Consider the following 23,463-nt stretch of genomic DNA (forward strand, 5'->3'; position numbering starts at 1 on the left):
ACCAAAAGCAGCAAAACTCACAATCCAATAACAATAACCAAAAAAAAGTGAAAGGTTAAAAAATTACCTTAAAGATAGATTGAACAACAACCCGATTGGAATTAGCCAAACATTCCCTGGGTGATTTTAAGGAAGACAAGGAAAACTGCTTGGAAATAACACCGACATCGAAATAAATCAATCCAGAACTGGGTATATCGACCTGCATTTCCTTAACCGGAAACCACAAAAACAAATCCTGCGCGGATATTCCTGACAACCCACCGATCTGACCATACGTCAAATTCCCAGAAACATTCAGATCATAACGCAATTCATCCTGGAGATCGTTGATTGCAGAAGATGGGTTTGGGACTTGGGGTTAGTAGGTTGAGTCAGGTCGAGGTGGCCGTGGCTAGGTTTGAGCCGGAGGTGAGGATGTGGTGATTGTCATACAGTGTGTGGGAAATAGAAATGGGGGTTTGGGCAGGGCCGTCTCCGAAAATCACAAAAAAAAATTTTGGCCCTGTTCGAAATAAAAAATTTGGGCCCTATTCGCAAATCATCATTTAACATTAAGTCATCAATCATTCAATCATATATATATATATACTAAAAATTCATAATACTACGATAATTGTTATGAAATAGATAAAACAAAAACTAATTGTTACGCCCTAATTCGTATTTGTCAAAAGTCGCAGCGGAAATTCATGCCATAAAATTTCTTTCATTACAAACGTCTTGACTTACTTGAAAGTGCGTTTTAAAAATGTATCTTTTACAAAGATAAAATACAAGTCATGTTTACTAATAGTACATACTTAATTATTCCCGTACAATCTATCTCGTGACTCGGTCTTCGATCTCTAATTCTTGTGATAATCCGCCCATTATCCGTATAACCTGCACTCACCACATACATTCATAACATTAGTACACATTATATAAACAAGATTCATTCGCGTACACTTCACATTTCGTCATCTTTCAATCTCTAAGCATTTCATATGCGTATCCATTTCCTGGTGAGGCTTCAATAATGTACCTGCATTACTTTTCATTCTCAAGGTGCACCATTAATAACGTTAGCCCTCAACGTGACTAAATTATGCATACATGCGTAATTACATACATACATACACATCTACATACGTACATATCATCCCTACAATTTTACATACGTGTATACTCTCATACATGTCTTATTACATACATACATATACTTCTACATACGTACGTACCTTTCCTACATCTTTACATACATACATATACTTCTACATACGTACGTACCTTTCCTACATCTTTACATACATACATACGCTCGTACATATCTTTATACATACATACATGCACATCTATATACGTACAAACCTTTCCTACATCATTACATACATGCATACACTCGTACATATCTTTATACATACATACATGCACATCTATATACGTACAAACCTTTTCTACATCATTACATACATGCATACACTCGTACATATCTTTATACATACATACATACATGCACATCTATATACGTACAAACCTTTCCTACATCATTACATACATGCATACACTCGTACATATCTTTATACATACATACATACACATCTACATTTGTTCATACCCTTCCTACGTCATTACATACATGCATACCTTTATGTACACGTGCTAGATCACGCGTACCTCTTACATAATCATACATTATTTACATGGGTCTTAGACTTAGCTTTATAGCTCATAAACATCCAAGGAACCATCAAAATCATGTTTGGAAGGTCCGCCGTAGACCACGGATGACAAACCGAAGCCTACGATACATTAAATAACTTAAATAACAAGATTTCAGCTTTTGGAACTTGGGGAGGCCGTCGCCGACGCCCCTAGGGCCGTCGGCGACGGGCCTTGCATTTACCCGTAGCCCAAAAACCCGTAGACAGGAGATTAACCCGTCAGCACAAAAATTCACTTTCTGGAGCCCGTCGGCGACGCCCCCATACCCGTCGGCGACGCCCTCTAGAAACTGCAGTTTTCTGCAGTTCCGTTTCGTCGTCCGTACGCACTAAAACGCGCATAACTTTTGAACCGTTTACCCGTTTAACCTCCCGTTTCTTCCTACATGCTTGTAAATTCACATTCTATCATATCAACTTAAAATCCTACCTCCGGATTAAGGAATTTCTTAACTTACGTGCATTCGACATATTACCCTTTTCTAACTATTTGACCCGTTCGTGCATTTATCAACATAATCTGATTACTTAACCTCGACTCCTCATGAACCTTTTAATATCAACGTCATTTATCATAGAGGATTAAATTCTTGGATGTCTTACCTATTTTTAACATATTCTTGGTCAGAAGCTTACCTTGACCCGTTATGGGTATTTATGCATTAAGTAGTTTATGACATACAAAAACATACTCCACATTTTCATGCTTGACCAAAATATTATACTAATCGAGTATCTTGATTCCAAACGACTTCTAAGGTCGTTTGCCCGATATACCTATCAAGGGCATTTTAGTCAATTATGCTATATCCTTAATAACAAAGGAATTTCTTGCATGAGTAACCAATCTCACTACTTAGCTACAATTTCTTAATCACACCTGCCTAGCTTGGATCAAACTAAGATCCGTTTAATACTTTATTGACATCATACAACTCATTCCTATTTGACCTCAATTATCACATATAATTAGATTGCATATAACATTACATAACAACTAAGAAGTGATTGCGGAATCACTTACCTTGTGCATCCGTGTTCGTAGCCGCTTCCTTGTCTCCTCTTGACTCGTTAGCCTTTCATGCTTGAATCCATGCTAATGTGATTCCTATCCTTTCATGTCATGACAATCACATCAAGGTTAGCATACGTGCTCATTCATACTAACTTTCATTTCCTTCCATTCACACATTACTTGCATTTTTTATTAACCATATACCACATACATAAGACATAGACCAAAAAGGCGTCTTGTTCCACATTCACGCAACTCAATTATCATCGCATACGACATGTAGATCATCTAGTACATAACACATTACTTCTCCACTATTATAATTTTGTCCGAAAGGCTAACCATGTTATAATTTCTCGGGTGACTTTCAGAAAGTCAACCTTCTAGCATATAACTTCTAACTTTTGAACACGCATTCATGTTGATATATTAGACCATATTAATGACATGATATTCATTTCATACACAATGTTGTATGACACATACAACTACATGATCGCCTAGTCACATACTCGACATACAAGTTCCAAATGCATAAACTTGACTCACGCATATGTTCAACCCGAATTCTTATACGAGTTCTATCTAGAGCACATTCTTCAAGTTAGTAGACTACTAGTCATATCATTATCATATTCCATTCAAATATGTCAAGCCCTTTCCTACAATCTCACTTGCCAAGTTCACTTAAGCATTTCATCGAACACTTGGTGTGCGTACCACTATCTTAGCACAATGTACAAATAATTTATGCACAGTTCTTCTAAACTCATACATAACCCATCAAAACCAACTACTTATCATCATGTATCATACCAAATGAACATTAAACATAACATCATCATATTCCTATACTTACATCTAACAATAATTCGTCACACCCACATAATACATCATTCTTTCAACAAGAATTAAACATAAATGGTGATTCAAGTCATCATCCTCACCAAAACAAATGGGTTTCACATCTAGACTTCAAATTAACACAAACCATTCATAATTCATGTTCTATATGTTAATTGTAACACATACTCATGCTCAATTTCACTTAAACTCATGGATTAGAACATAACCCGCTTTACACATGATCACAAATCTTAGATTTAAGGCATACCTTATGATCCCCTCATGAAGGTGATCGTTAATCCGTGCTCCTTCTTGAATTTGGGCTTCGATTCACCCCTTTAATTTGATGATTTAGTGGAACTAGGGTTTGGAGCTCTTGAGAGCTCCTGAAGCTTCAAGAACACGCACGTATGTGTGTGTTTGTGTGTGTATTGACCTTTTAATTAGTAGTCAACTTTCATTTGTTCCACTCTAGTCCCTCGGGTTTGCCTTTTAAAACATAACTGACACTACCTTTATTAATCTTAGCTACACCTTTTAACTAGGTTCAATAGCCTAGTTATTTATCTCATGTTATGTCCTATAGGAACATACGACGATATAAACATTTGGGTTTTGGGGCGTTACAAGTCTACCCCCCTTAAATAAGGTTTCGTCCCCGAAACCTTTCTCACTTCCATTTACACATACACATATCTATGTTTGACTTCTTCTTAACCAATCTATACTTTCCATGCCATGCTTCCACGTAACCTTCTCATTTCCTTGACCGGTTAGTAATAGTTCATCGTTCCTATATATTCAAACCTATATTAATGCTTACTTATAAAGGCATTCATTACATCCTTTTATGGTTTAAATCCGTCCCACGGATTTAAACGTAACATCCATACCCTTCATTCCTTCTATGTTTGAATCCATCTAGCGGTTTCAAACATGGCATTCTTACCTTTTCTTTCTTACATGTGTTTAACAAAAACTTAAAGTTTTACCTACCTTTAGCAACAAGGTTTTAAGGTTAGTCATCTTAGTTGTCGAATCATAATTACTTCATTTTAGTTCTATTCATATAGGAGCTTTCTTCTTTCTTACACATTCAACTACCCAAGTAAAGGGGGTTCGGCATAAACGCTCTCAATGAGAGTTAAGCATACACATTCGACTACCCAAATAATTGGGTTTCGGCATAAACACTCTCAACGAGAGTTAAGCATACACATTCCATTACCCAAATAGCTGGGTTTGGCATAAACACTCTCAACGAGAGTAAGCATACATATTCCACTACCCAAATAATTGGGTTTGGCATAAACACTCTCAACGAGAGTTAAGCATACATATTCCACTACCCAAATAATTGGGTTTGGCATAAACACTCTCAACGAGAGTTAAGCATACATATTCCACTACCCAAATAATTGGGTTTGGCATAAACACTCTCAACGAGAGTTAAGCATACATATTCCACTACCCAAATAATTGGGTTTGGCATAAACACTCTCAACGAGAGTTAAGCATACATATTCCACTACCCAAATAATTGGGTTTGGCATAAACACTCTCAACGAGAGTTAAGCATACATATTCCACTACCCAAATAATTGGGTTTTTCGCTTTTAATCATAACTTCTTCTTTCAATCCGTATAACGGATTAAGCTTCTAGCATTCATTAGAGCATTCAAAATCACCCGTTCAAAACGGATGGTAGCTTATTCTTATTCGACTTGTTTGCTAGAACCGGTCGACTCGCATAACTTTTCATAACCTTCGTTAGCATAACCAAATCCGCAATGGATTTGTTATTTCGCATTTGCTACAACATAGCGCCCACCTGCTACCCAGTTCTACCGGACATACCTGCAATAATTGCCACGGTCTCACGAACGTCATATGCTTCTTGCGTACTGGCCAGGTGCGCAATTCACACACTAGTTTCGTGCCTTCGTGTAATCATCGCCTTATGCCCGAGAAATGGGTTTCAGTTTCGTGCATATTTCTAAAACTCCCCCAAGACCACATCATTGTCTTTCGTTTAATAATTACTCTCCCAAGGAGACCCCTTCCCCTTTCTTTTGACATCAGTACTCAAACATATTAGTAGTGTGTACCTGGGGTTAATTGCCCATTTGCACCTTTGCCCGCCTTAGCGTTCATCCTATCCTGCATTCACGGATCATCCTCTCCCAATTCTTAAGCTTACCTTGCACATAACATACTATTAGTTCCCTTCAAATACATAACCTAACACATACTTACATTTGCTTTTGCCTTTAGGCCTCGATCGAGTCTTGGATTGTACGGGTTCTTGGTCACGAGAGCACACCGGTTTGAGTTCAAGCATTTGCCTCCTTTACTTGATTCTCTCAAACCAGGGCTCTGATACCAACTTGTTACGCCCTAATTCGTATTTGTCAAAAGTCGCAGCGGAAATTCATGCCATAAAATTTCTTTCATTACAAACGTCTTGACTTACTTGAAAGTGCGTTTTAAAAATGTATCTTTTACAAAGATAAAATACAAGTCATGTTTACTAATAGTACATACTTAATTATTCCCGTACAATCTATCTCGTGACTCGGTCTTCGATCTCTAATTCTTGTGATAATCCGCCCATTATCCGTATAACCTGCACTCACCACATACATTCATAACATTAGTACACATTATATAAACAAGATTCATTCGCGTACACTTCACATTTCGTCATCTTTCAATCTCTAAGCATTTCATATGCGTATCCATTTCCTGGTGAGGCTTCAATAATGTACCTGCATTACTTTTCATTCTCAAGGTGCACCATTAATAACGTTAGCCCTCAACGTGACTAAATTATGCATACATGCGTAATTACATACATACATACACATCTACATACGTACATATCATCCCTACAATTTTACATACGTGTATACTCTCATACATGTCTTATTACATACATACATATACTTCTACATACGTACGTACCTTTCCTACATCTTTACATACATACATATACTTCTACATACGTACGTACCTTTCCTACATCTTTACATACATACATACGCTCGTACATATCTTTATACATACATACATGCACATCTATATACGTACAAACCTTTCCTACATCATTACATACATGCATACACTCGTACATATCTTTATACATACATACATGCACATCTATATACGTACAAACCTTTTCTACATCATTACATACATGCATACACTCGTACATATCTTTATACATACATACATACATGCACATCTATATACGTACAAACCTTTCCTACATCATTACATACATGCATACACTCGTACATATCTTTATACATACATACATACACATCTACATTTGTTCATACCCTTCCTACGTCATTACATACATGCATACCTTTATGTACACGTGCTAGATCACGCGTACCTCTTACATAATCATACATTATTTACATGGGTCTTAGACTTAGCTTTATAGCTCATAAACATCCAAGGAACCATCAAAATCATGTTTGGAAGGTCCGCCGTAGACCACGGATGACAAACCGAAGCCTACGATACATTAAATAACTTAAATAACAAGATTTCAGCTTTTGGAACTTGGGGAGGCCGTCGCCGACGCCCCTAGGGCCGTCGGCGACGGGCCTTGCATTTACCCGTAGCCCAAAAACCCGTAGACAGGAGATTAACCCGTCAGCACAAAAATTCACTTTCTGGAGCCCGTCGGCGACGCCCCCATACCCGTCGGCGACGCCCTCTAGAAACTGCAGTTTTCTGCAGTTCCGTTTCGTCGTCCGTACGCACTAAAACGCGCATAACTTTTGAACCGTTTACCCGTTTAACCTCCCGTTTCTTCCTACATGCTTGTAAATTCACATTCTATCATATCAACTTAAAATCCTACCTCCGGATTAAGGAATTTCTTAACTTACGTGCATTCGACATATTACCCTTTTCTAACTATTTGACCCGTTCGTGCATTTATCAACATAATCTGATTACTTAACCTCGACTCCTCATGAACCTTTTAATATCAACGTCATTTATCATAGAGGATTAAATTCTTGGATGTCTTACCTATTTTTAACATATTCTTGGTCAGAAGCTTACCTTGACCCGTTATGGGTATTTATGCATTAAGTAGTTTATGACATACAAAAACATACTCCACATTTTCATGCTTGACCAAAATATTATACTAATCGAGTATCTTGATTCCAAACGACTTCTAAGGTCGTTTGCCCGATATACCTATCAAGGGCATTTTAGTCAATTATGCTATATCCTTAATAACAAAGGAATTTCTTGCATGAGTAACCAATCTCACTACTTAGCTACAATTTCTTAATCACACCTGCCTAGCTTGGATCAAACTAAGATCCGTTTAATACTTTATTGACATCATACAACTCATTCCTATTTGACCTCAATTATCACATATAATTAGATTGCATATAACATTACATAACAACTAAGAAGTGATTGCGGAATCACTTACCTTGTGCATCCGTGTTCGTAGCCGCTTCCTTGTCTCCTCTTGACTCGTTAGCCTTTCATGCTTGAATCCATGCTAATGTGATTCCTATCCTTTCATGTCATCACAATCACATCAAGGTTAGCATACGTGCTCATTCATACTAACTTTCATTTCCTTCCATTCACACATTACTTGCATTTTTTATTAACCATATACCACATACATAAGACATAGACCAAAAAGGCGTCTTGTTCCACATTCACGCAACTCAATTATCATCGCATACGACATGTAGATCATCTAGTACATAACACATTACTTCTCCACTATTATAATTTTGTCCGAAAGGCTAACCATGTTATAATTTCTCGGTTGACTTTCAGAAAGTCAACCTTCTAGCATATAACTTCTAACTTTTGAACACGCATTCATGTTGATATATTAGACCATATTAATGACATGATATTCATTTCATACACAATGTTGTATGACACATACAACTACATGATCGCCTAGTCACATACTCGACATACAAGTTCCAAATGCATAAACTTGACTCACGCATATGTTCAACCCGAATTCTTATACGAGTTCTATCTAGAGCACATTCTTCAAGTTAGTAGACTACTAGTCATATCATTATCATATTCCATTCAAATATGTCAAGCCCTTTCCTACAATCTCACTTGCCAAGTTCACTTAAGCATTTCATCGAACACTTGGTGTGCGTACCACTATCTTAGCACAATGTACAAATAATTTATGCACAGTTCTTCTAAACTCATACATAACCCATCAAAACCAACTACTTATCATCATGTATCATACCAAATGAACATTAAACATAACATCATCATATTCCTATACTTACATCTAACAATAATTCGTCACACCCACATAATACATCATTCTTTCAACAAGAATTAAACATAAATGGTGATTCAAGTCATCATCCTCACCAAAACAAACGGGTTTCACATCTAGACTTCAAATTAACACAAACCATTCATAATTCATGTTCTATATGTTAATTGTAACACATACTCATGCTCAATTTCACTTAAACTCATGGATTAGAACATAACCCGCTTTACACATGATCACAAATCTTAGATTTAAGGCATACCTTATGATCCCCTCATGAAGGTGATCGTTAATCCGTGCTCCTTCTTGAATTTGGGCTTCGATTCACCCCTTTAATTTGATGATTTAGTGGAACTAGGGTTTGGAGCTCTTGAGAGCTCCTGAAGCTTCAAGAACACGCACGTATGTGTGTGTTTGTGTGTGTATTGACCTTTTAATTAGTAGTCAACTTTCATTTGTTCCACTCTAGTCCCTCGGGTTTGCCTTTTAAAACATAACTGACACTACCTTTATTAATCTTAGCTACACCTTTTAACTAGGTTCAATAGCCTAGTTATTTATCTCATGTTATGTCCTATAGGAACATACGACGATATAAACATTTGGGTTTTGGGGCGTTACACTAATTCACAATCATATATATACATAAAGATTTTACCTCAAGATGAAGTTACTTTAGGCTTCGGTTGAGCAGCAGTGGGCTTAAGAAGACGGATATCAACTGCAAAAAAAAAAAAAAAAAAAAAAAAAAAAAAAAAAAAAACCAATTCACATCATTCATATAACAGTCTAAATCAGTCTAAATAAACAACAGTAAGATCATTAATCATGAATGATTATAACTTGCGACTCGTAAACTCAAAATCAGGATATGAAAACACTTGGACTCTGAATCTTTGTCGAAATCATGATGTAACTCGGAACCGCGGTTGCGAATCTTTGTCGAAATCAAGATGTAACTGCAGAAGAACGGCGACGTTTGATATTTCCTGCAGCGGCAATTGAATTTTGACAAATGTTTGGGCCTATAACCAGTTAAGGGATTGGCCTATTGGGTTTGTTACAAAGGAAGTGGGCCTGTAAAAAATGTGAGCTATATATATATAGAAAACTTAAAAAATTTGGGCCCTTTAATTATTTGGGCCCTGTTCTCAAGCACACCCAGCACTTGAGGATAACCGGGCCTGGGTTTGGGTAGGGGTGTTGCAGGTTGATTTGAGAAGAAAGGTTGAAGAAGAAGATGGGTATGTTTTTTTTAATTGTTTAAGGGTAATATAGTCATGGGGAAGGTTCATTTAAGAAGAAGTTTAATGTGAGAAGAAAAAGAAGAAAGGGCATATTAGTAAAATACTATTTCATTTATAACTTATATCATTAATTTTTAACTCTTTAATTAATTAGTCAACTAATCTTTAATTATCCTACATACAATCTACAAAACCTACACATATCAAAATTTTCCTACATATACCCTACACATTATAGAATTTTATTCTACACAGTCGAAATTTATCCTACACATCTCGAAATATATCCTACACAACTCGTAATTTATCCTACACAACTAGTAATTTATTATACACTTTAAATTAAGTTGTTTTTTTTTTAATTTGGAAAAAGTATATATTTTGAAAAGAAGTTACAAATTTAATTTAGTTAGTTATTAAAGGGGAAGAATACAAATTAATGATTTTTGTAAGTTTACCAATATACCCTTATATTAAAATTAAATGCAAATATTAAATGAAGTAAAATGAAGCATTCTTATTGGTTGAAACTTCTTCTTTTTTTCTTCTTACAAAAAAATTCTTCTCATTTGAACCCTCCACATATAGTCATTTAATACATAGTTAACTAAGAAATTTAACAGAGGTTAGGTCAGGGGACCAACCGAGATCATTTTTTACAACTTTTGGGACCATGCGTGTAATTAGTAAACCACTAGGACCAAGTATGAAATTTTTGCAAACTACAGGGACCAACCAAGCATTTAACTCCTAGGAATTGCTGTTCAAATCTAACAACAATTGAATAATAGCAAAATTTAACCAATTGACACATTTTGTGCGGATCAGCTGCAGTAAAACCAGTCGGTTTAGATATGCCTATAACATCACTCAAATAAGTAAAACCCGTTTGAAGTTTGAACGATGTTTATGTGTATACGATGATGGACCTCATTGCATGAAGCCTTAAGATAGTACAGTTTTATTACTTATATTAAAGAAGAAGAAGAAAACATCTTGTGGCTGTAGTTTAGTGGTAAGAATTCCACGTTGTGGCCGTGGAGACCTGGGCTCGAATCCCAGCAGCCACACATTTAATTTTTTAAAGAATTTTCTACGTGATGTTTCATGTATTTTTAAATAAGCTTGTGCCTTCGACTATTACAGTTTATGTATATTAAACTTTGACATTAAATCATTCGTATTCATACACTAAATGATTGTTACTTTAGTTGGTAAATATGAATATTATGATGTTTTAGCTTAGTGAAAGTTAAATTCAGTTACTTTACTAGTTATCTTTTCCAACCTTGTGTGTCATTTGTTTTTTACTAACTTCATTCAGTTTTTACCACAAAAGGTTGGAAAAGTTTCATTGTAAAGTTTTCATAGCATTATGGATTCTTTTTTGCCTTGATAATATTGGCGTTCCACTGCAAAGTCATTTTAATTGCTACGGATATTGGGTGAAGATCGAGCTTCGTAAAGTTTCACAAAAGGTTGGAAAAGACAACTCCGTGACAACTCATTCATGAATTACTTGAAATCGGCTCGCTAAAATGCCTACAATATATGCTTGTTAAATAAATAAGAATATACACCGGGCTTGGCAAGGATCATGAGCTTAAACGAGTCTCTTATTTATATAAAGATAATAGTTTTCATTTAATGTAATGAATATATATACACACACACATTATAATGCATAATAAAAATAATTACATAAGTAATTATGAAAAAGAAAACCAAATAATAAACATAACGAACTCAAGTTTTGGATAAGAGCTTCAAATGAACCCGGTTAAGCTCGAGTTCTGTCTACAACCCAACCCACTCCAAATCCAAACTGTTGTCATCCCTACCTCAACTACTATAACACACCACTAGAACTATTTAAAAGACTCATGCAACTATGTATTATTCTCTTTAAACTCGATTACAAATTACACAAAATATATACAACACTTATAACAATCCGGAAAATCGCAAAACTAAATCAATTCCACTGTAGGCAAATCATATGCACATTCGAACCGCTCATAACTTCACAAATACGCGTCTTGAATATTGTTAGGCCCTTGGAGCTCACCATCATCACCCACTTTATCCTCTTCATCTCCACCTTCAATGTCCCCAGTTTCTTGATGCAATGCTTGTGAACCCGAACTAGCTTGTTGCTCAAAGTTTAAGCTAGTAAGATCATTTTGCTTCAAATACGTCTCCAACGGCAGATTTGCAGCTTGAAAAAGACTCATCATGCTTACACGGGGATGGATGTTCAAGTCCAAATGTCCCTTGCTGCTACTTTCAGTTAATAATAAACTTGACTCGTTATTTGCACGCTTGACAATATTACTCTTGGGTTCCACCTCTTCCTTGTGAAGTTTTTCAGCAATACTTGCTTCATGCTCGGACTGTCTCTTTTTCTTGCGCAACATTAATGTTTTGAAGCGACGTTTGACTGTCATGCATACATTGCAAGTGCAAGTTGGTTTGTGTTTGCCTTTACCGCTTGGAGGTTGAATGCAAACTATGCATGAGCAGCCAGGCCGGTGCCTCGGGTGCTTGGTGGTCATTGCAACCGTTGGTTCAGTTCCAATGGTTGTGGAAGCTGTTTGGATATTTGTTACATTATTTCCCAGCTCTTTTGCATTTCTAAGAAGGTTCTCAAGTTCTCTGGGGCTGAGTTCATCAGGTGCAAGACAGGAGGCCCTAAACAAGCAAATTTAATAAGTGAACTTACAGTTATATGGGTTCATTGCATAAAAAAAGTAACCAACTTTGGTCTGATTTTCTTTTTGGGTAATCATCGTCGAAAAAGTTACCATAACGCCAGCTGCCACCTTTGACCACTCAGACTACATTAGATTTAAATTTTTGAAAGTTGGTTACTATGAAACAGATTTTTAAACTTTGATGATTTTACTCTGGCCTAAAAAAGGTTGGTTACCACAAGTTCAAATTTAACCGAATTCGGTTACCTTTTTATGCAATTAGCATGTATCACAAGAATGATTGACATGGACTAACCTGCTTTGGTCCCATACATTATCTTGGCATGTCCATCTAGGAGGGAGAAGAAAATCAGCCGGTAACCTTCGCCATTTGGAACAATTATCGCACTCAGCCCATTGTTCTTGCTCCCTAAAACATCAAGCTTTCCATATTCAATAATTCTAATATTTCCCTTTTACCCCTTTTCATCCCAAATCACTTCTACAATATCGGCAGATTACGTGATAACAAAAAAACTCATTACCCGGATGCAGAAACTGTGAATATACTCCCCTTCCCAAAAACAGGAGGCTCCTACAAAAATATTAGTAGATTACATGCACTAGTTAGCAAAGCGTTGGATGAGACACAGGTTGAAACTCGCCCAAAGTCTTATTACAGTAATGACTTTGTTTTTGTACTCATAAAAGGCCTAAAAATGACCAAAGAAAAAAGTGTTTGTCCGACTGGCCCAAGTGATAGAAAATGACCAGATTTGACCCGACATGAACGTCTCACCACCATCAGATATGACCAATACAGATTACTTACTTCGTATTCTTCAAGCTCATTGTCGTCAATTGTAACAATGATTGGCTTCGAAAGGGGGGCTGGGAAGAGCATATCCTGTAATTCTTCCCATGTGTATATTAGCTCCAGAGATTCTTGACTTTCAATGAGCAACCGTTTACTTTTTGACCCAATATTTCGGCTTCTTTTCTTCTCAGGAGCCAGCATTGACGGTGGGAATGCACCAGCCATTAACTTGATTCCAAGTTGCTCATTTGTGGGCCAACTCACATTTCTTGGCAACTCGCTTAGATGTGAATACGTACTTCCCTTCAGCAACGGCAAAAGTGATCAATGTCGTTTAAAGATGGTGATCATGATTATGATTATTATCGGACGATTTGTATACTTTTTTTTTTTTATTTTAATGGGTTTCTTTTGGTAAATTCTCTTTAATTCTCACTATTTTTTTTTCCAAACACACTGGGTTCCTAGGAACCCACAAATGTGGGCTGGATCTGCCCCTGCCTGTATGCCCTGTTTTAAGGACCTTTTACACCCTTAGCTATTGTTGATTATACTATTATGTAAGAAATTAATTGTTATTATGGACGACAAATGCTTTTAGAAGACTTATTAAGAAACAAGTAATAAAAATGGAAATACTATTATACTTGCTAAAGAAAATGAACATCATATCATATCAACAATATACAAGAAATCAAGAATGTCCTTCTATGGTTTTTTCTGTAACTTACTAAAATTCTTAGAATATGCCAAACGTTCAAACGACAGGATATTTCATTATTACGACTTCAAACCTATGTTGTCAAAAGCGCGCCGGGAACGCGCCTAGGCGCTCAGGCGCAACGAGGCGAGGCTATAGCGCCTGCTGGTAGCTTAGGCGCAAATTTGGGCTTTTTTTTTTTTTTTTGTAAAAACGGTGCTCAGGCGAGCGCCCGGAACCAGGTGCAGCGAGAGAAAAACGTGGGCTTAATTCTGTCAAGCGCCCCTTTCTTTTTTATGCTATTTTTAAAGCGAGTTAACTGCCATTTTCGTCCCTATGGTTTGGTCACTTTGGCCATTTCAGTCCATTTTTCAAAAATGCGCCATTTTCCTCCCCGACGTTCTGGAAAGGTGCCATTTCAGTCCAAAAATCATAACCCAGTTAACTCGGTTTGTAAATAAGGACTGATTGTGTAAATTTGTAACATAAAGGACCATTTAAATAAAATGTATAAATATTAATATAATTATAAAATATATAATATAAAAACACCACCACCACTAGCCCTGCCACCACCACCACCGCCACCACAGCCGCTGCCACCACCACCACCGCCACCACCACCACCGCCACCACAGCCACCACCGCCACCACAGCCACGGCCACCACCACCACCACCGCCACCACAGCCACCACCGCCACCACAGCCACTGCCACCACCATCAACGTCATCATCGTCATCATCTGTCATCATCATCATCGATCATCATCGACCTTCATCATCATCATCACGATCTTCATCATCATCATCAGACCTTCATCACCACTGCCGCTGCCTGCAACTCACCGGAAAAACGGCACCCCCACCGTCGCCGGTTCTCTCTCCCGCCTCCTCCTTCTCTCTCTCTCTCTCTCTCTCTCTCTCTCGTTGTTATCTCTCTCTCTCCGACTTTCTCCCTCTCTCGCCTGATCTGTGAGATGTGGAGGGGTGTGTGGTTAGTTTGGTTCGTGGGGGCGTGGGGTGTCGGAAAGATGGCCGGATTTACTCCGGTCACCGGAGTAGAGAGGTAAAGGTGATGGTGGTGGTGATTGCAGAGCATAGAGAGAGTGGTGGCGGTGGTGGCTGTGGTGGTGGTGGTGGCAGTGGCTGTGGTGGCGGTGGTGGCTGTGGTGGCGGTGGCGATGGCGGTGGTGGCGGTGGTGGTGGTGGTGGCAGCGGAGTGGTGGTGGTGGCAGGGCTAGTGGTGGTGTTTTTATATTATATATTTTATAATTATATTAATATTTATACATTTTACTTAAATGGTCCTTTATGTTACAAATTTACACAATCAGTCCTTATTTACAAACCGACTTAACTGGGTTATGATTTTTGGACTGAAATGGCACCTTTCCAGAACGTCGGGGAGGAAAATGGCGCATTTTTGAAAAATGGACTGAAATGGCCAAAGTGACCAAACCACAAGGACGAAAATGGCAGTTAACTCTTTTAAAGCTTTTTACAGCTTTTTCACAGCTGTAAACCATTGTTTCAACTGAGTTGAAAAGTCAACCTTTTAACCATTGGATAAAGATGTGTCTCCTTGTCCTTTTTAATCTATTCAGCCACCACCAGACCATACTCATCTTTTTTAAAACTTAAAACACCAAAATGGCTTTTATAATAGTTTCTTTATTTTATATGTGGAATTGGGTTATTTTCAAAGCATAATGTATCTTTTAATTTTTTTTCCTCTATAGGTGTCTTTCTTAAAAAAAGCCCTCGCTTTTTTTGCACCTTGCGCCTAGGCTCCAGGCGAGGCCTATGCTGCGCCTTGCGTCTTTGACAACATAGCTTCAAACAACAAAAGCATAACTAAACACTATAATCTTCAAAACATATAATTTTAAAAGTGAGGTACCTGCACAGATGTATTCATTGAGGCCTTTCGAAAGCCCATAAGAAGCTTTCCTTCAGGTTCCATTCGGCTGAATGTCACTGTGGACATATATTTAAAACCAAGAAAAAAGATGGTGAAAATAATGAAATCCTAGATACCACTACTATACTAATTTATATGTGATATAAGGAATACCGGTATCGCCAGCCTGTAACCGCATGGACTGTATGCACGGTGTAACACCCTCTAAAACATACATTCGACTGTTATTATTTGGCCAAAATCTGAACTGAAACAGCCAGTCTTTTCCCTTCACATCCCGTATTTTCAAAGGGAGCCCCTCAGGCTGAGATATCGGTGGAAAATATGCCTGCAAAGTAATAAAACTTTACTCATAAAAGATCATTAACTAATGTTTGCAGAAGATAATAATGTGCAGCTTGCTTACTTCAGCGCATGCTTTTGGGAGAACCAAGCGACCGATTCGACCAGCGTCACTCGCACTGAGAACCTTTTCAAAAAGTGGAACGATGGTGGCGTTTGAGCTAACACGCCAAAGTTAAAGAAAAAGTTGTAATGTAACACACTGAATTACAATAATCCAACTTCTATACGTACACCACCCCCACACATCATACGGACCGTATAATGGTTATACAGTCTGTATAACTTTTGCAGCAGACCACCTTAAACGACTCGTATAAAAGGTTATATTATTGTTAAATGGCCGTATGACTTATTAGTAGTGTGTGGATAGTATGTCAGTGGTGTGTGTATCTAAAGAAAATATATTTAAGGTAAATATTTTGACCAAGTAGAAATCTTTAAAAGTTTTTACGGGCTTAAATAATTTTATAAGGTTTGTTTATGTAATTAACCCAATAAATAGATAATGCATTTGTAAGCATGGATACTCTCCAGATATTTGTTGCAATTCTTGTTCTGTAATCCTGGGCCAATAACGAGGAAGCAACTGATTTTTAATCCTCCCCTCAACGGGTGGTCTTGCAACGCGTATCTGTGAGCTGACATCAGCATTTGCATTATTAAATCCTTGAGGAATGACGGACTTGGGCAAAATATGATGAGACCAAATCCCTTGCTGGAAGTAAGATAACGTTGACTTCACTTCCTGATCTTCAACAGCTTTATTACTCGCTGGAGGACCATTTAACCCAATTGTTAAGTTTGTTTGCACAGGTGATCCGTAAACATCTTTATGCCCATTTTCGTGTTTCGTTTGAGATTTAGATGCATGCAATAACTTTTCACCATTGTCGGCAGCTTCAGCGTTCGATATGGTCAAATCTATGTTACCGAAGTTGCTGATTTTTGCATGATTTTCATTACAGGATGCTCGCGGTTCTCCAATGTTATGTTCTACTGAAATGGCAGTTTCTTTGTGCTTATCGTCTCTTGTCTTCTGCACGTGAATTAGTAAAATATCAAATACTTGAAACATCTAGTCACAATATAGAATCACAAATGAAAAGTCAAAGTCAATGCAAGATCATACAGGATTATCGGCCGGACTATTTGAGCAGCTGATACAAGTTACACCACCGTTGTCAAGTAGTACCAGGAAAGCACTGGATGCAATACATCCACAATGGAGTCGCTGCATAATCAAAATAAATTAGCTACACCAGACTATAGGTAGTAGTTTCGACCCATATACTTATGAACGGGTCAATCTGGTTGTGTCACCCAAAGGCATACAACAAAAAAGTAGATACGTCAATTATATAGTCTTTGTAATCATACTTTATTTATACAAAATTGTTTCCCGTTAGTCGCCCCATTTTGCTAGATCCAGGAAAAACAACCTATGGAGGCTTACCTTGCCACAAGAAGTGCATTCCCTCCACCCAGTGTCGTCTGCGTGGAACACTTTACAGAAATCTTGTTGCTCATATGCACTACTGTAACAATACAAAGCTTTGAATGTTAATAAAAGAAAATTTAAAATCTCAACCAGAAATAAAAATTAAATCCACCAATTTCTTAGAGCATTCACATCACATTCCCCATCCTCATAATTTGAGGTTTCACCTAGTCATATCTCCCATTCCCCATATATTTATTCATTCCCTCCCACTTAAGAAAATATAATAAAAAATATTATTTAATTGAATAAAGAAAATAATGTGAATGCCTGGCATTTGATCAATTCTTTCTTCTTTCATTTCACTGGCGAAGCTTGAAATTTTTTAAGGGGGATCAAAAACGTATATACCCAAAAATTTCTATACGAAAACTACATATATAACACTACTGGCCGAAAAGTTCGGGGGGTCAGGCGCCCCTCCCGACCCATCAAAGCATCGCCCTGATAATCTACTTCCCTTGACCATGATGAGTTAATAAAACTCTTGTATGCAGCAAACAAAATCATATTACTAAGCAAATTTCACAAGAAAACGAAACATAGATTGCGAATTACCCGCACTTATCACAAAGATTTGCAAAACCACCAGACCTCAAACTCCAACCTCTTCTTCTCCAATCAGCAGCTGCAGCCCCACACAATCCATTCATACACACCTCAGACTCCATCCACAACAAATTAAATCTGAAAAAAAATAACCAACCACAAGACAAATTAATGAACTAATCAAGCAACAAAAATAAAAGGATTATGAACAACACTAACCTACCTGGTATATTAAAAAAAAAAAAAGTGACCTCCAGAAGACAAATAATATATGTTGGTATGTAGGTAGTAACAGAAGTTGGTTGGGTGTGGAGTTAAGAAAGAAACTGGTTCGCCGGCGGTTGGAAGATGTAGAAAGAGAGAGAGAGATGCATGCACGACGATGTTGCTTTAAGATACAGCAACAAACATAACTCATAACACAACCACTTTCTTTTTTTCAACTTAATATTGCTTTTTCTTTCAGTTTATCATTTATCAGAGGAAACTTTCAGCATTAGTTGGATAAACATTTATTATAATATTAAGGGAAAATGTCACCGAATAATAACAAAGTTTTAAAAGTGTTCTAATTAGGTCATTTGTATCGTTTTTGTCCCAATTAGATAACTTAACATTCAAATCGAGCCATTTCCTTTTTTCCATTTGTCAGAAAAAAAAAATGGAGCATAAGATGTTGGGCTCGGATTATTTTAATATATGAAACTAGGTTATAACCCCGTGTATTACACGGGTTTAATAAATAAATTTTATATATTAAATAATAAAACAATATATCTTTAAAAACCTCTTTTATTGCATGGTATGAATAAATTTAATTTTATATATATTAAATAATAAAAAGTTATAGCTATAAGAACTATATGTATTGTACGGGTTGAATAAATGTAATTTTATATAGCAAATAAAAAATATATATCTTTAAAACCATGTATATTACACTGGTTGAATAAATATAATATTGTTTACCAAATAATCAAAAAGTTATATCTTAAAAAACCCTTGTGTATTACACGGGTTGAATATATATTATTATATATACCAAATAATAAGAAAATTGTATTTAAAAAAAACTAATGGATATACTCGATACGCCATAGATATGGTGATTACGGAGATGATTATTGAAAAGAATATATAGTGGTCAAACATGTTATTCAAGAAGCAAATAATCAGCTATTTGAGTGATAAAATATAAAATAGATTATATTTTAAAAAACCCGTAATAAATCAATTATATTTAAAACAAACTAATGGATATACTCGGTACGCTATAGATATGGTGATCACGGAGATGGTTATTGAAAAGAATATACAGTGTTCAAATATGTTATTCAAGAAACAAATAAGCAGCTATTTGAGTGATAAAATATAAAATACATTATATTTTAAAAAACCCGTAGTAAATCTAATTTTATATATAAAGTAATATTAAAAGTTATATATAATTTGTTTAAAAATTATGTAATAAAATCAATATAATATTTTTTTAATAATGAAAAAAATAAATAATATATTATCACAAAGTTTGGTTTTGTTGATTAAACTAAATAATATTTAGAAGGAGAGTTATCTATAATTAATTAGAACAGATTAAATTAAATAACAATTAGCCATAATAGATTAAACTAAATAATAATTATCTATAAGACATGGCCTAATATGATGACAAGTGTCCCGAAAGAGATTTCTTTTATTATATAGTATAGATATAGATTATATTTATTAAAAATAAAAACCCTTTAATTACATTAAAAATAAAAAAAACAAGTTACAATCCACGTCACTTGAGTTAGCATCAAATAAAAGGGAAAAAAGAAATAAAAATCCACATTACCACGGTTACCTATGAAATAGATGAAAAAAAACCCTTAATTTTAAGGCAAATTGGAAAATAATAATCATATCTTTCTGAAATTGGCCGATAATAATCCCAAGTCAGTTATTAGCCAATAATAATCCGACCTCGTCCAATTTTTTTGTAAAACAGTCTGCCGTTAAAATAAGCTTAACGGAGTTAAGTGTTTTTCCAAATTACAAACCGATGTTTTAGGGCTTTTGATCAGAACGAGGATACGAGTCGATTGATGTAAAACTTACCTCGAAATTGTGTTCGAAATGACTTGAATTTTGTTAATTAGAAGTTAAACACCCGAATTTAAGCACCGTTTTCGTGGGTTGGGGGCAGTATTTCGAGGTAAGTTTTACATTAAACGACTCGTATCCTCGTTCTGATCAAAAGCCCTAAAACATCGGTTTATAATTCGGAAAAACACTTAACTCAGTTAAGCTATTTTAACGGCGGACTATTTTACAAAAAAAATTGGATGAGGTCGGATTATTATTGGCTAATAACTGACTTGGGATTATTATCGGCCAATTTCAGAAAGATCGGATTATTATTTTCCAATTTGCCTAATTTTAATGAAAAAATGAATGTTGAGTGATCTTATTGGAACACTTTTGAAACTTGAGTGAGTTAACTGGAACACTTTTAAAAATTGGTTATTAAATAAACTGTTATATTATTATTATTATTATTATTATTATTATTATTATTATTATTATTATTATTATTATTATTGATGTGCGTGAATTATATATATTTTTAATTGAGTTTCTCTTCACACAAATTTAGTTTTAAAATGGTTTTTCACCTAGAAACTAACTACACACACAAAGGGGCAAGTGTACCCGTCGGGTGGTAATATAGCTAATCGGTAAGAACCGGATATCAATCCGTGGATGCGGTGTCTCGATACTAAACTTTTGTTACTTTAAAGCCTTTTCAAATGATTAGGTTGATTTTTTTTCTAAACTAGCATGCAAATAAATAAACTACTAAAAACTCTAACAAAGAACAATATCTAAGAAAGGGTTGCCTAAACTAAGTTTCCACTAACAAACATATGACAACAAGGTGGAAGATTTGTGATGATGCAAGTTCTAGATTTAACTATGTCCCCAATCAAGGCTTCCTAGTCTATAATTCTTAGGAAAATTAAAAATGAATTAACATTCTAATCACCTAAAAATTATTCTTTTAAGCTCACTTGCTAAGTTGATGTTAATCTTTAATCATGAGTTATTTGTTTGTCAAAACTCCTAACTCTACAAATTAGGGAAAACTAATATGAGAAACACACTAATCACCCTAACTTGGTTTTAAGTAGTTGGCACTATCATCATGTTCTTGATATGAACCACAAGCATGGTCATGCTAGCTAACAACTTTGGCCTAAATCATCAACATAACATGAATACAAACTATAGAATTCATAAAAACATACTTTTGATCTTTCCAAATCTAGATGCAAGAATTCACACACAAGCTCAAATCATTGTTCATATCACATTAGCACTCACCATTCCTAGTTTCATGCTATGAATCATACTAACAAGTTAACAAGATTCAATAATCATAATCTCTACATGGGCTTTCCAACACAACATGTAAATACTTATGAGCAAACATTCAAGAACAAGAACTTTAAGCATGCATATGAATTCCAAGAACAAGACTAAGTGACAACATGAAGATTAACAAGAACAATCATCACATATACTTCTATATTATCATATGTTCATAAACTTCAACATAGTTTAGAAAACACAAGTGTTTAGCCCATAAAGCTCATGAATACCAAATCAAGCACAAAGAAACATAAATTGTTCATAATGTAGTAAGCTAACCAAGTTAAAGACAAGATTAAAATGGTGTTTGAGTAGATCTTCAAGTGATTTAATCTTCTTCAAGGCTTCCTCTTGGCTCCAACAAGCTTCCAAGACCAGATTCTTGAGAGAAAAAGTCACCAAAATGCTCCAACTCCCTTGCAAATGAGCTAGAAACTCGTATTTAAACTGTTGGGCGTTTGGCACTACCATGCCACCTTTTGGCACGGTTGTGCTTGGCAAGTGTCAGAATCACTTTTCGTTTTTCAATCTTGTTTGCTACCATTTCTGGAAAAATCCCGCTCAAAAGTTCCCGAGGCCGCACGACCGTGCTCGGGCATGGTCTGGTCGTGCGAGCTGGTAGTGCTCGGTAACAATCACATCGTTCTCGGAAAAAAGCTGATCAGGAGTTGATTTTGGCCTGGAACGGTCGTGCCAGTGGTTGGCACAGTCGTGCTCCCCTAAATTTTGATGGTGTTGTTGCTGGATGCTAGTGCTGGTTGAGAGTGCCGCTGTCGGAAGGCCTGGCACGGTCGTACCAGTGTTTGGCACGGTAGTGCCATATCTGGCAGTTTGCTGGAATGCACCATTTTCGCTCCATTTTGCTCCAAAAGCCTCCGTTTCATCACCGGGCCGAAGCCCGGACCTGTATTTTCACAAACAACTCAAATGAGTACCAAAATCAATGAAAATACAAAGAGTTTTCGCATAAACGGGGCGTATTTGACGTTTAAAAGATGTATAAATTCTTATACATCAAACATCCCCACACTTGAACTTTGCTTGTCCTCAAGCAAACTAAAATCAACAAAACTCTCTAAATGGCAATCATCTCAACTAGCATTTCATAAGCACAAACAAATAACTTGGGTCGAAACAATCAAGGAGTGCTCAATATAAAGAAACAACCGAAAAGAGATATGTAAAATAGGTTCATGAGCAATGGTCCATCTTAGAAATCCCTACCAATTCACCAAGCATCCTCACAATGTTCACACACACTCGGCTTAATATTGGTGCACATACAATTCATGGAGTATGTTTAGAACACTCGATGCCAAGACGATAACTATGCGATATCATAAGCTTGTGGAAGGATCAAATCTAATCACTCGGCAAAAATATAGCATAAATCATG

General features: G+C 36.2%; 1 protein-coding gene, 2 long non-coding RNA genes and 1 other non-coding gene across 5 annotated transcripts; 1 reads left to right on the plus strand and 3 right to left on the minus strand.

The window, feature by feature from the left end:
• Positions 1 to 741: 741 nt before the first annotated feature.
• On the minus strand, positions 742 to 4,384 carry LOC110881581. The gene is made up of 3 exons (XR_002559800.2): positions 3,836 to 4,384; positions 2,731 to 2,814; positions 742 to 885 (listed from the first exon to the last, which is right to left on the minus strand). It is a non-coding gene; the product is annotated as an uncharacterized LOC110881581 (long non-coding RNA).
• A 1,666-nt stretch (positions 4,385 to 6,050) lies between these two features.
• Positions 6,051 to 9,499, minus strand: LOC118484248. Its single transcript, XR_004873037.1, has 3 exons — positions 9,145 to 9,499; positions 8,040 to 8,123; positions 6,051 to 6,194 (listed from the first exon to the last, which is right to left on the minus strand). It is a non-coding gene; the product is annotated as an uncharacterized LOC118484248 (long non-coding RNA).
• Positions 9,500 to 11,127: 1,628 nt separating this feature from the next.
• Positions 11,128 to 11,199, plus strand: TRNAH-GUG. The gene has a single exon. It is a non-coding gene; the product is annotated as a tRNA-His (tRNA).
• An 826-nt stretch (positions 11,200 to 12,025) lies between these two features.
• On the minus strand, positions 12,026 to 22,687 carry LOC110884827 (B3 domain-containing transcription repressor VAL2). 2 transcript variants are annotated; one of them, XM_035980251.1, is made up of 12 exons: positions 22,347 to 22,687; positions 18,663 to 18,791; positions 18,060 to 18,141; positions 17,736 to 17,837; positions 17,134 to 17,642; positions 16,668 to 16,764; positions 16,415 to 16,589; positions 16,241 to 16,317; positions 13,655 to 13,942; positions 13,368 to 13,417; positions 13,139 to 13,252; positions 12,026 to 12,820 (listed from the first exon to the last, which is right to left on the minus strand). In XM_035980251.1, exons 2-12 carry the CDS (start codon positions 18,773 to 18,775, stop codon positions 12,154 to 12,156), a joined length of 2,274 nt encoding a protein of 757 aa, XP_035836144.1. In that variant the 5' UTR covers positions 18,776 to 18,791; positions 22,347 to 22,687; the 3' UTR covers positions 12,026 to 12,153. The 2 variants fall into 2 exon arrangements, with proteins under 2 accessions (XP_035836144.1, XP_021988230.1); XM_022132538.2 differs by lacking the exon at positions 22,347 to 22,687 and adding an exon at positions 18,877 to 19,040.
• Between the last annotated feature and the right edge of the window lie 776 nt (positions 22,688 to 23,463).

Source organism: Helianthus annuus, chromosome 11, assembly GCF_002127325.2.
Source record: "Helianthus annuus cultivar XRQ/B chromosome 11, HanXRQr2.0-SUNRISE, whole genome shotgun sequence".
Classification (NCBI taxonomy): domain Eukaryota; kingdom Viridiplantae; phylum Streptophyta; class Magnoliopsida; order Asterales; family Asteraceae; genus Helianthus; species Helianthus annuus.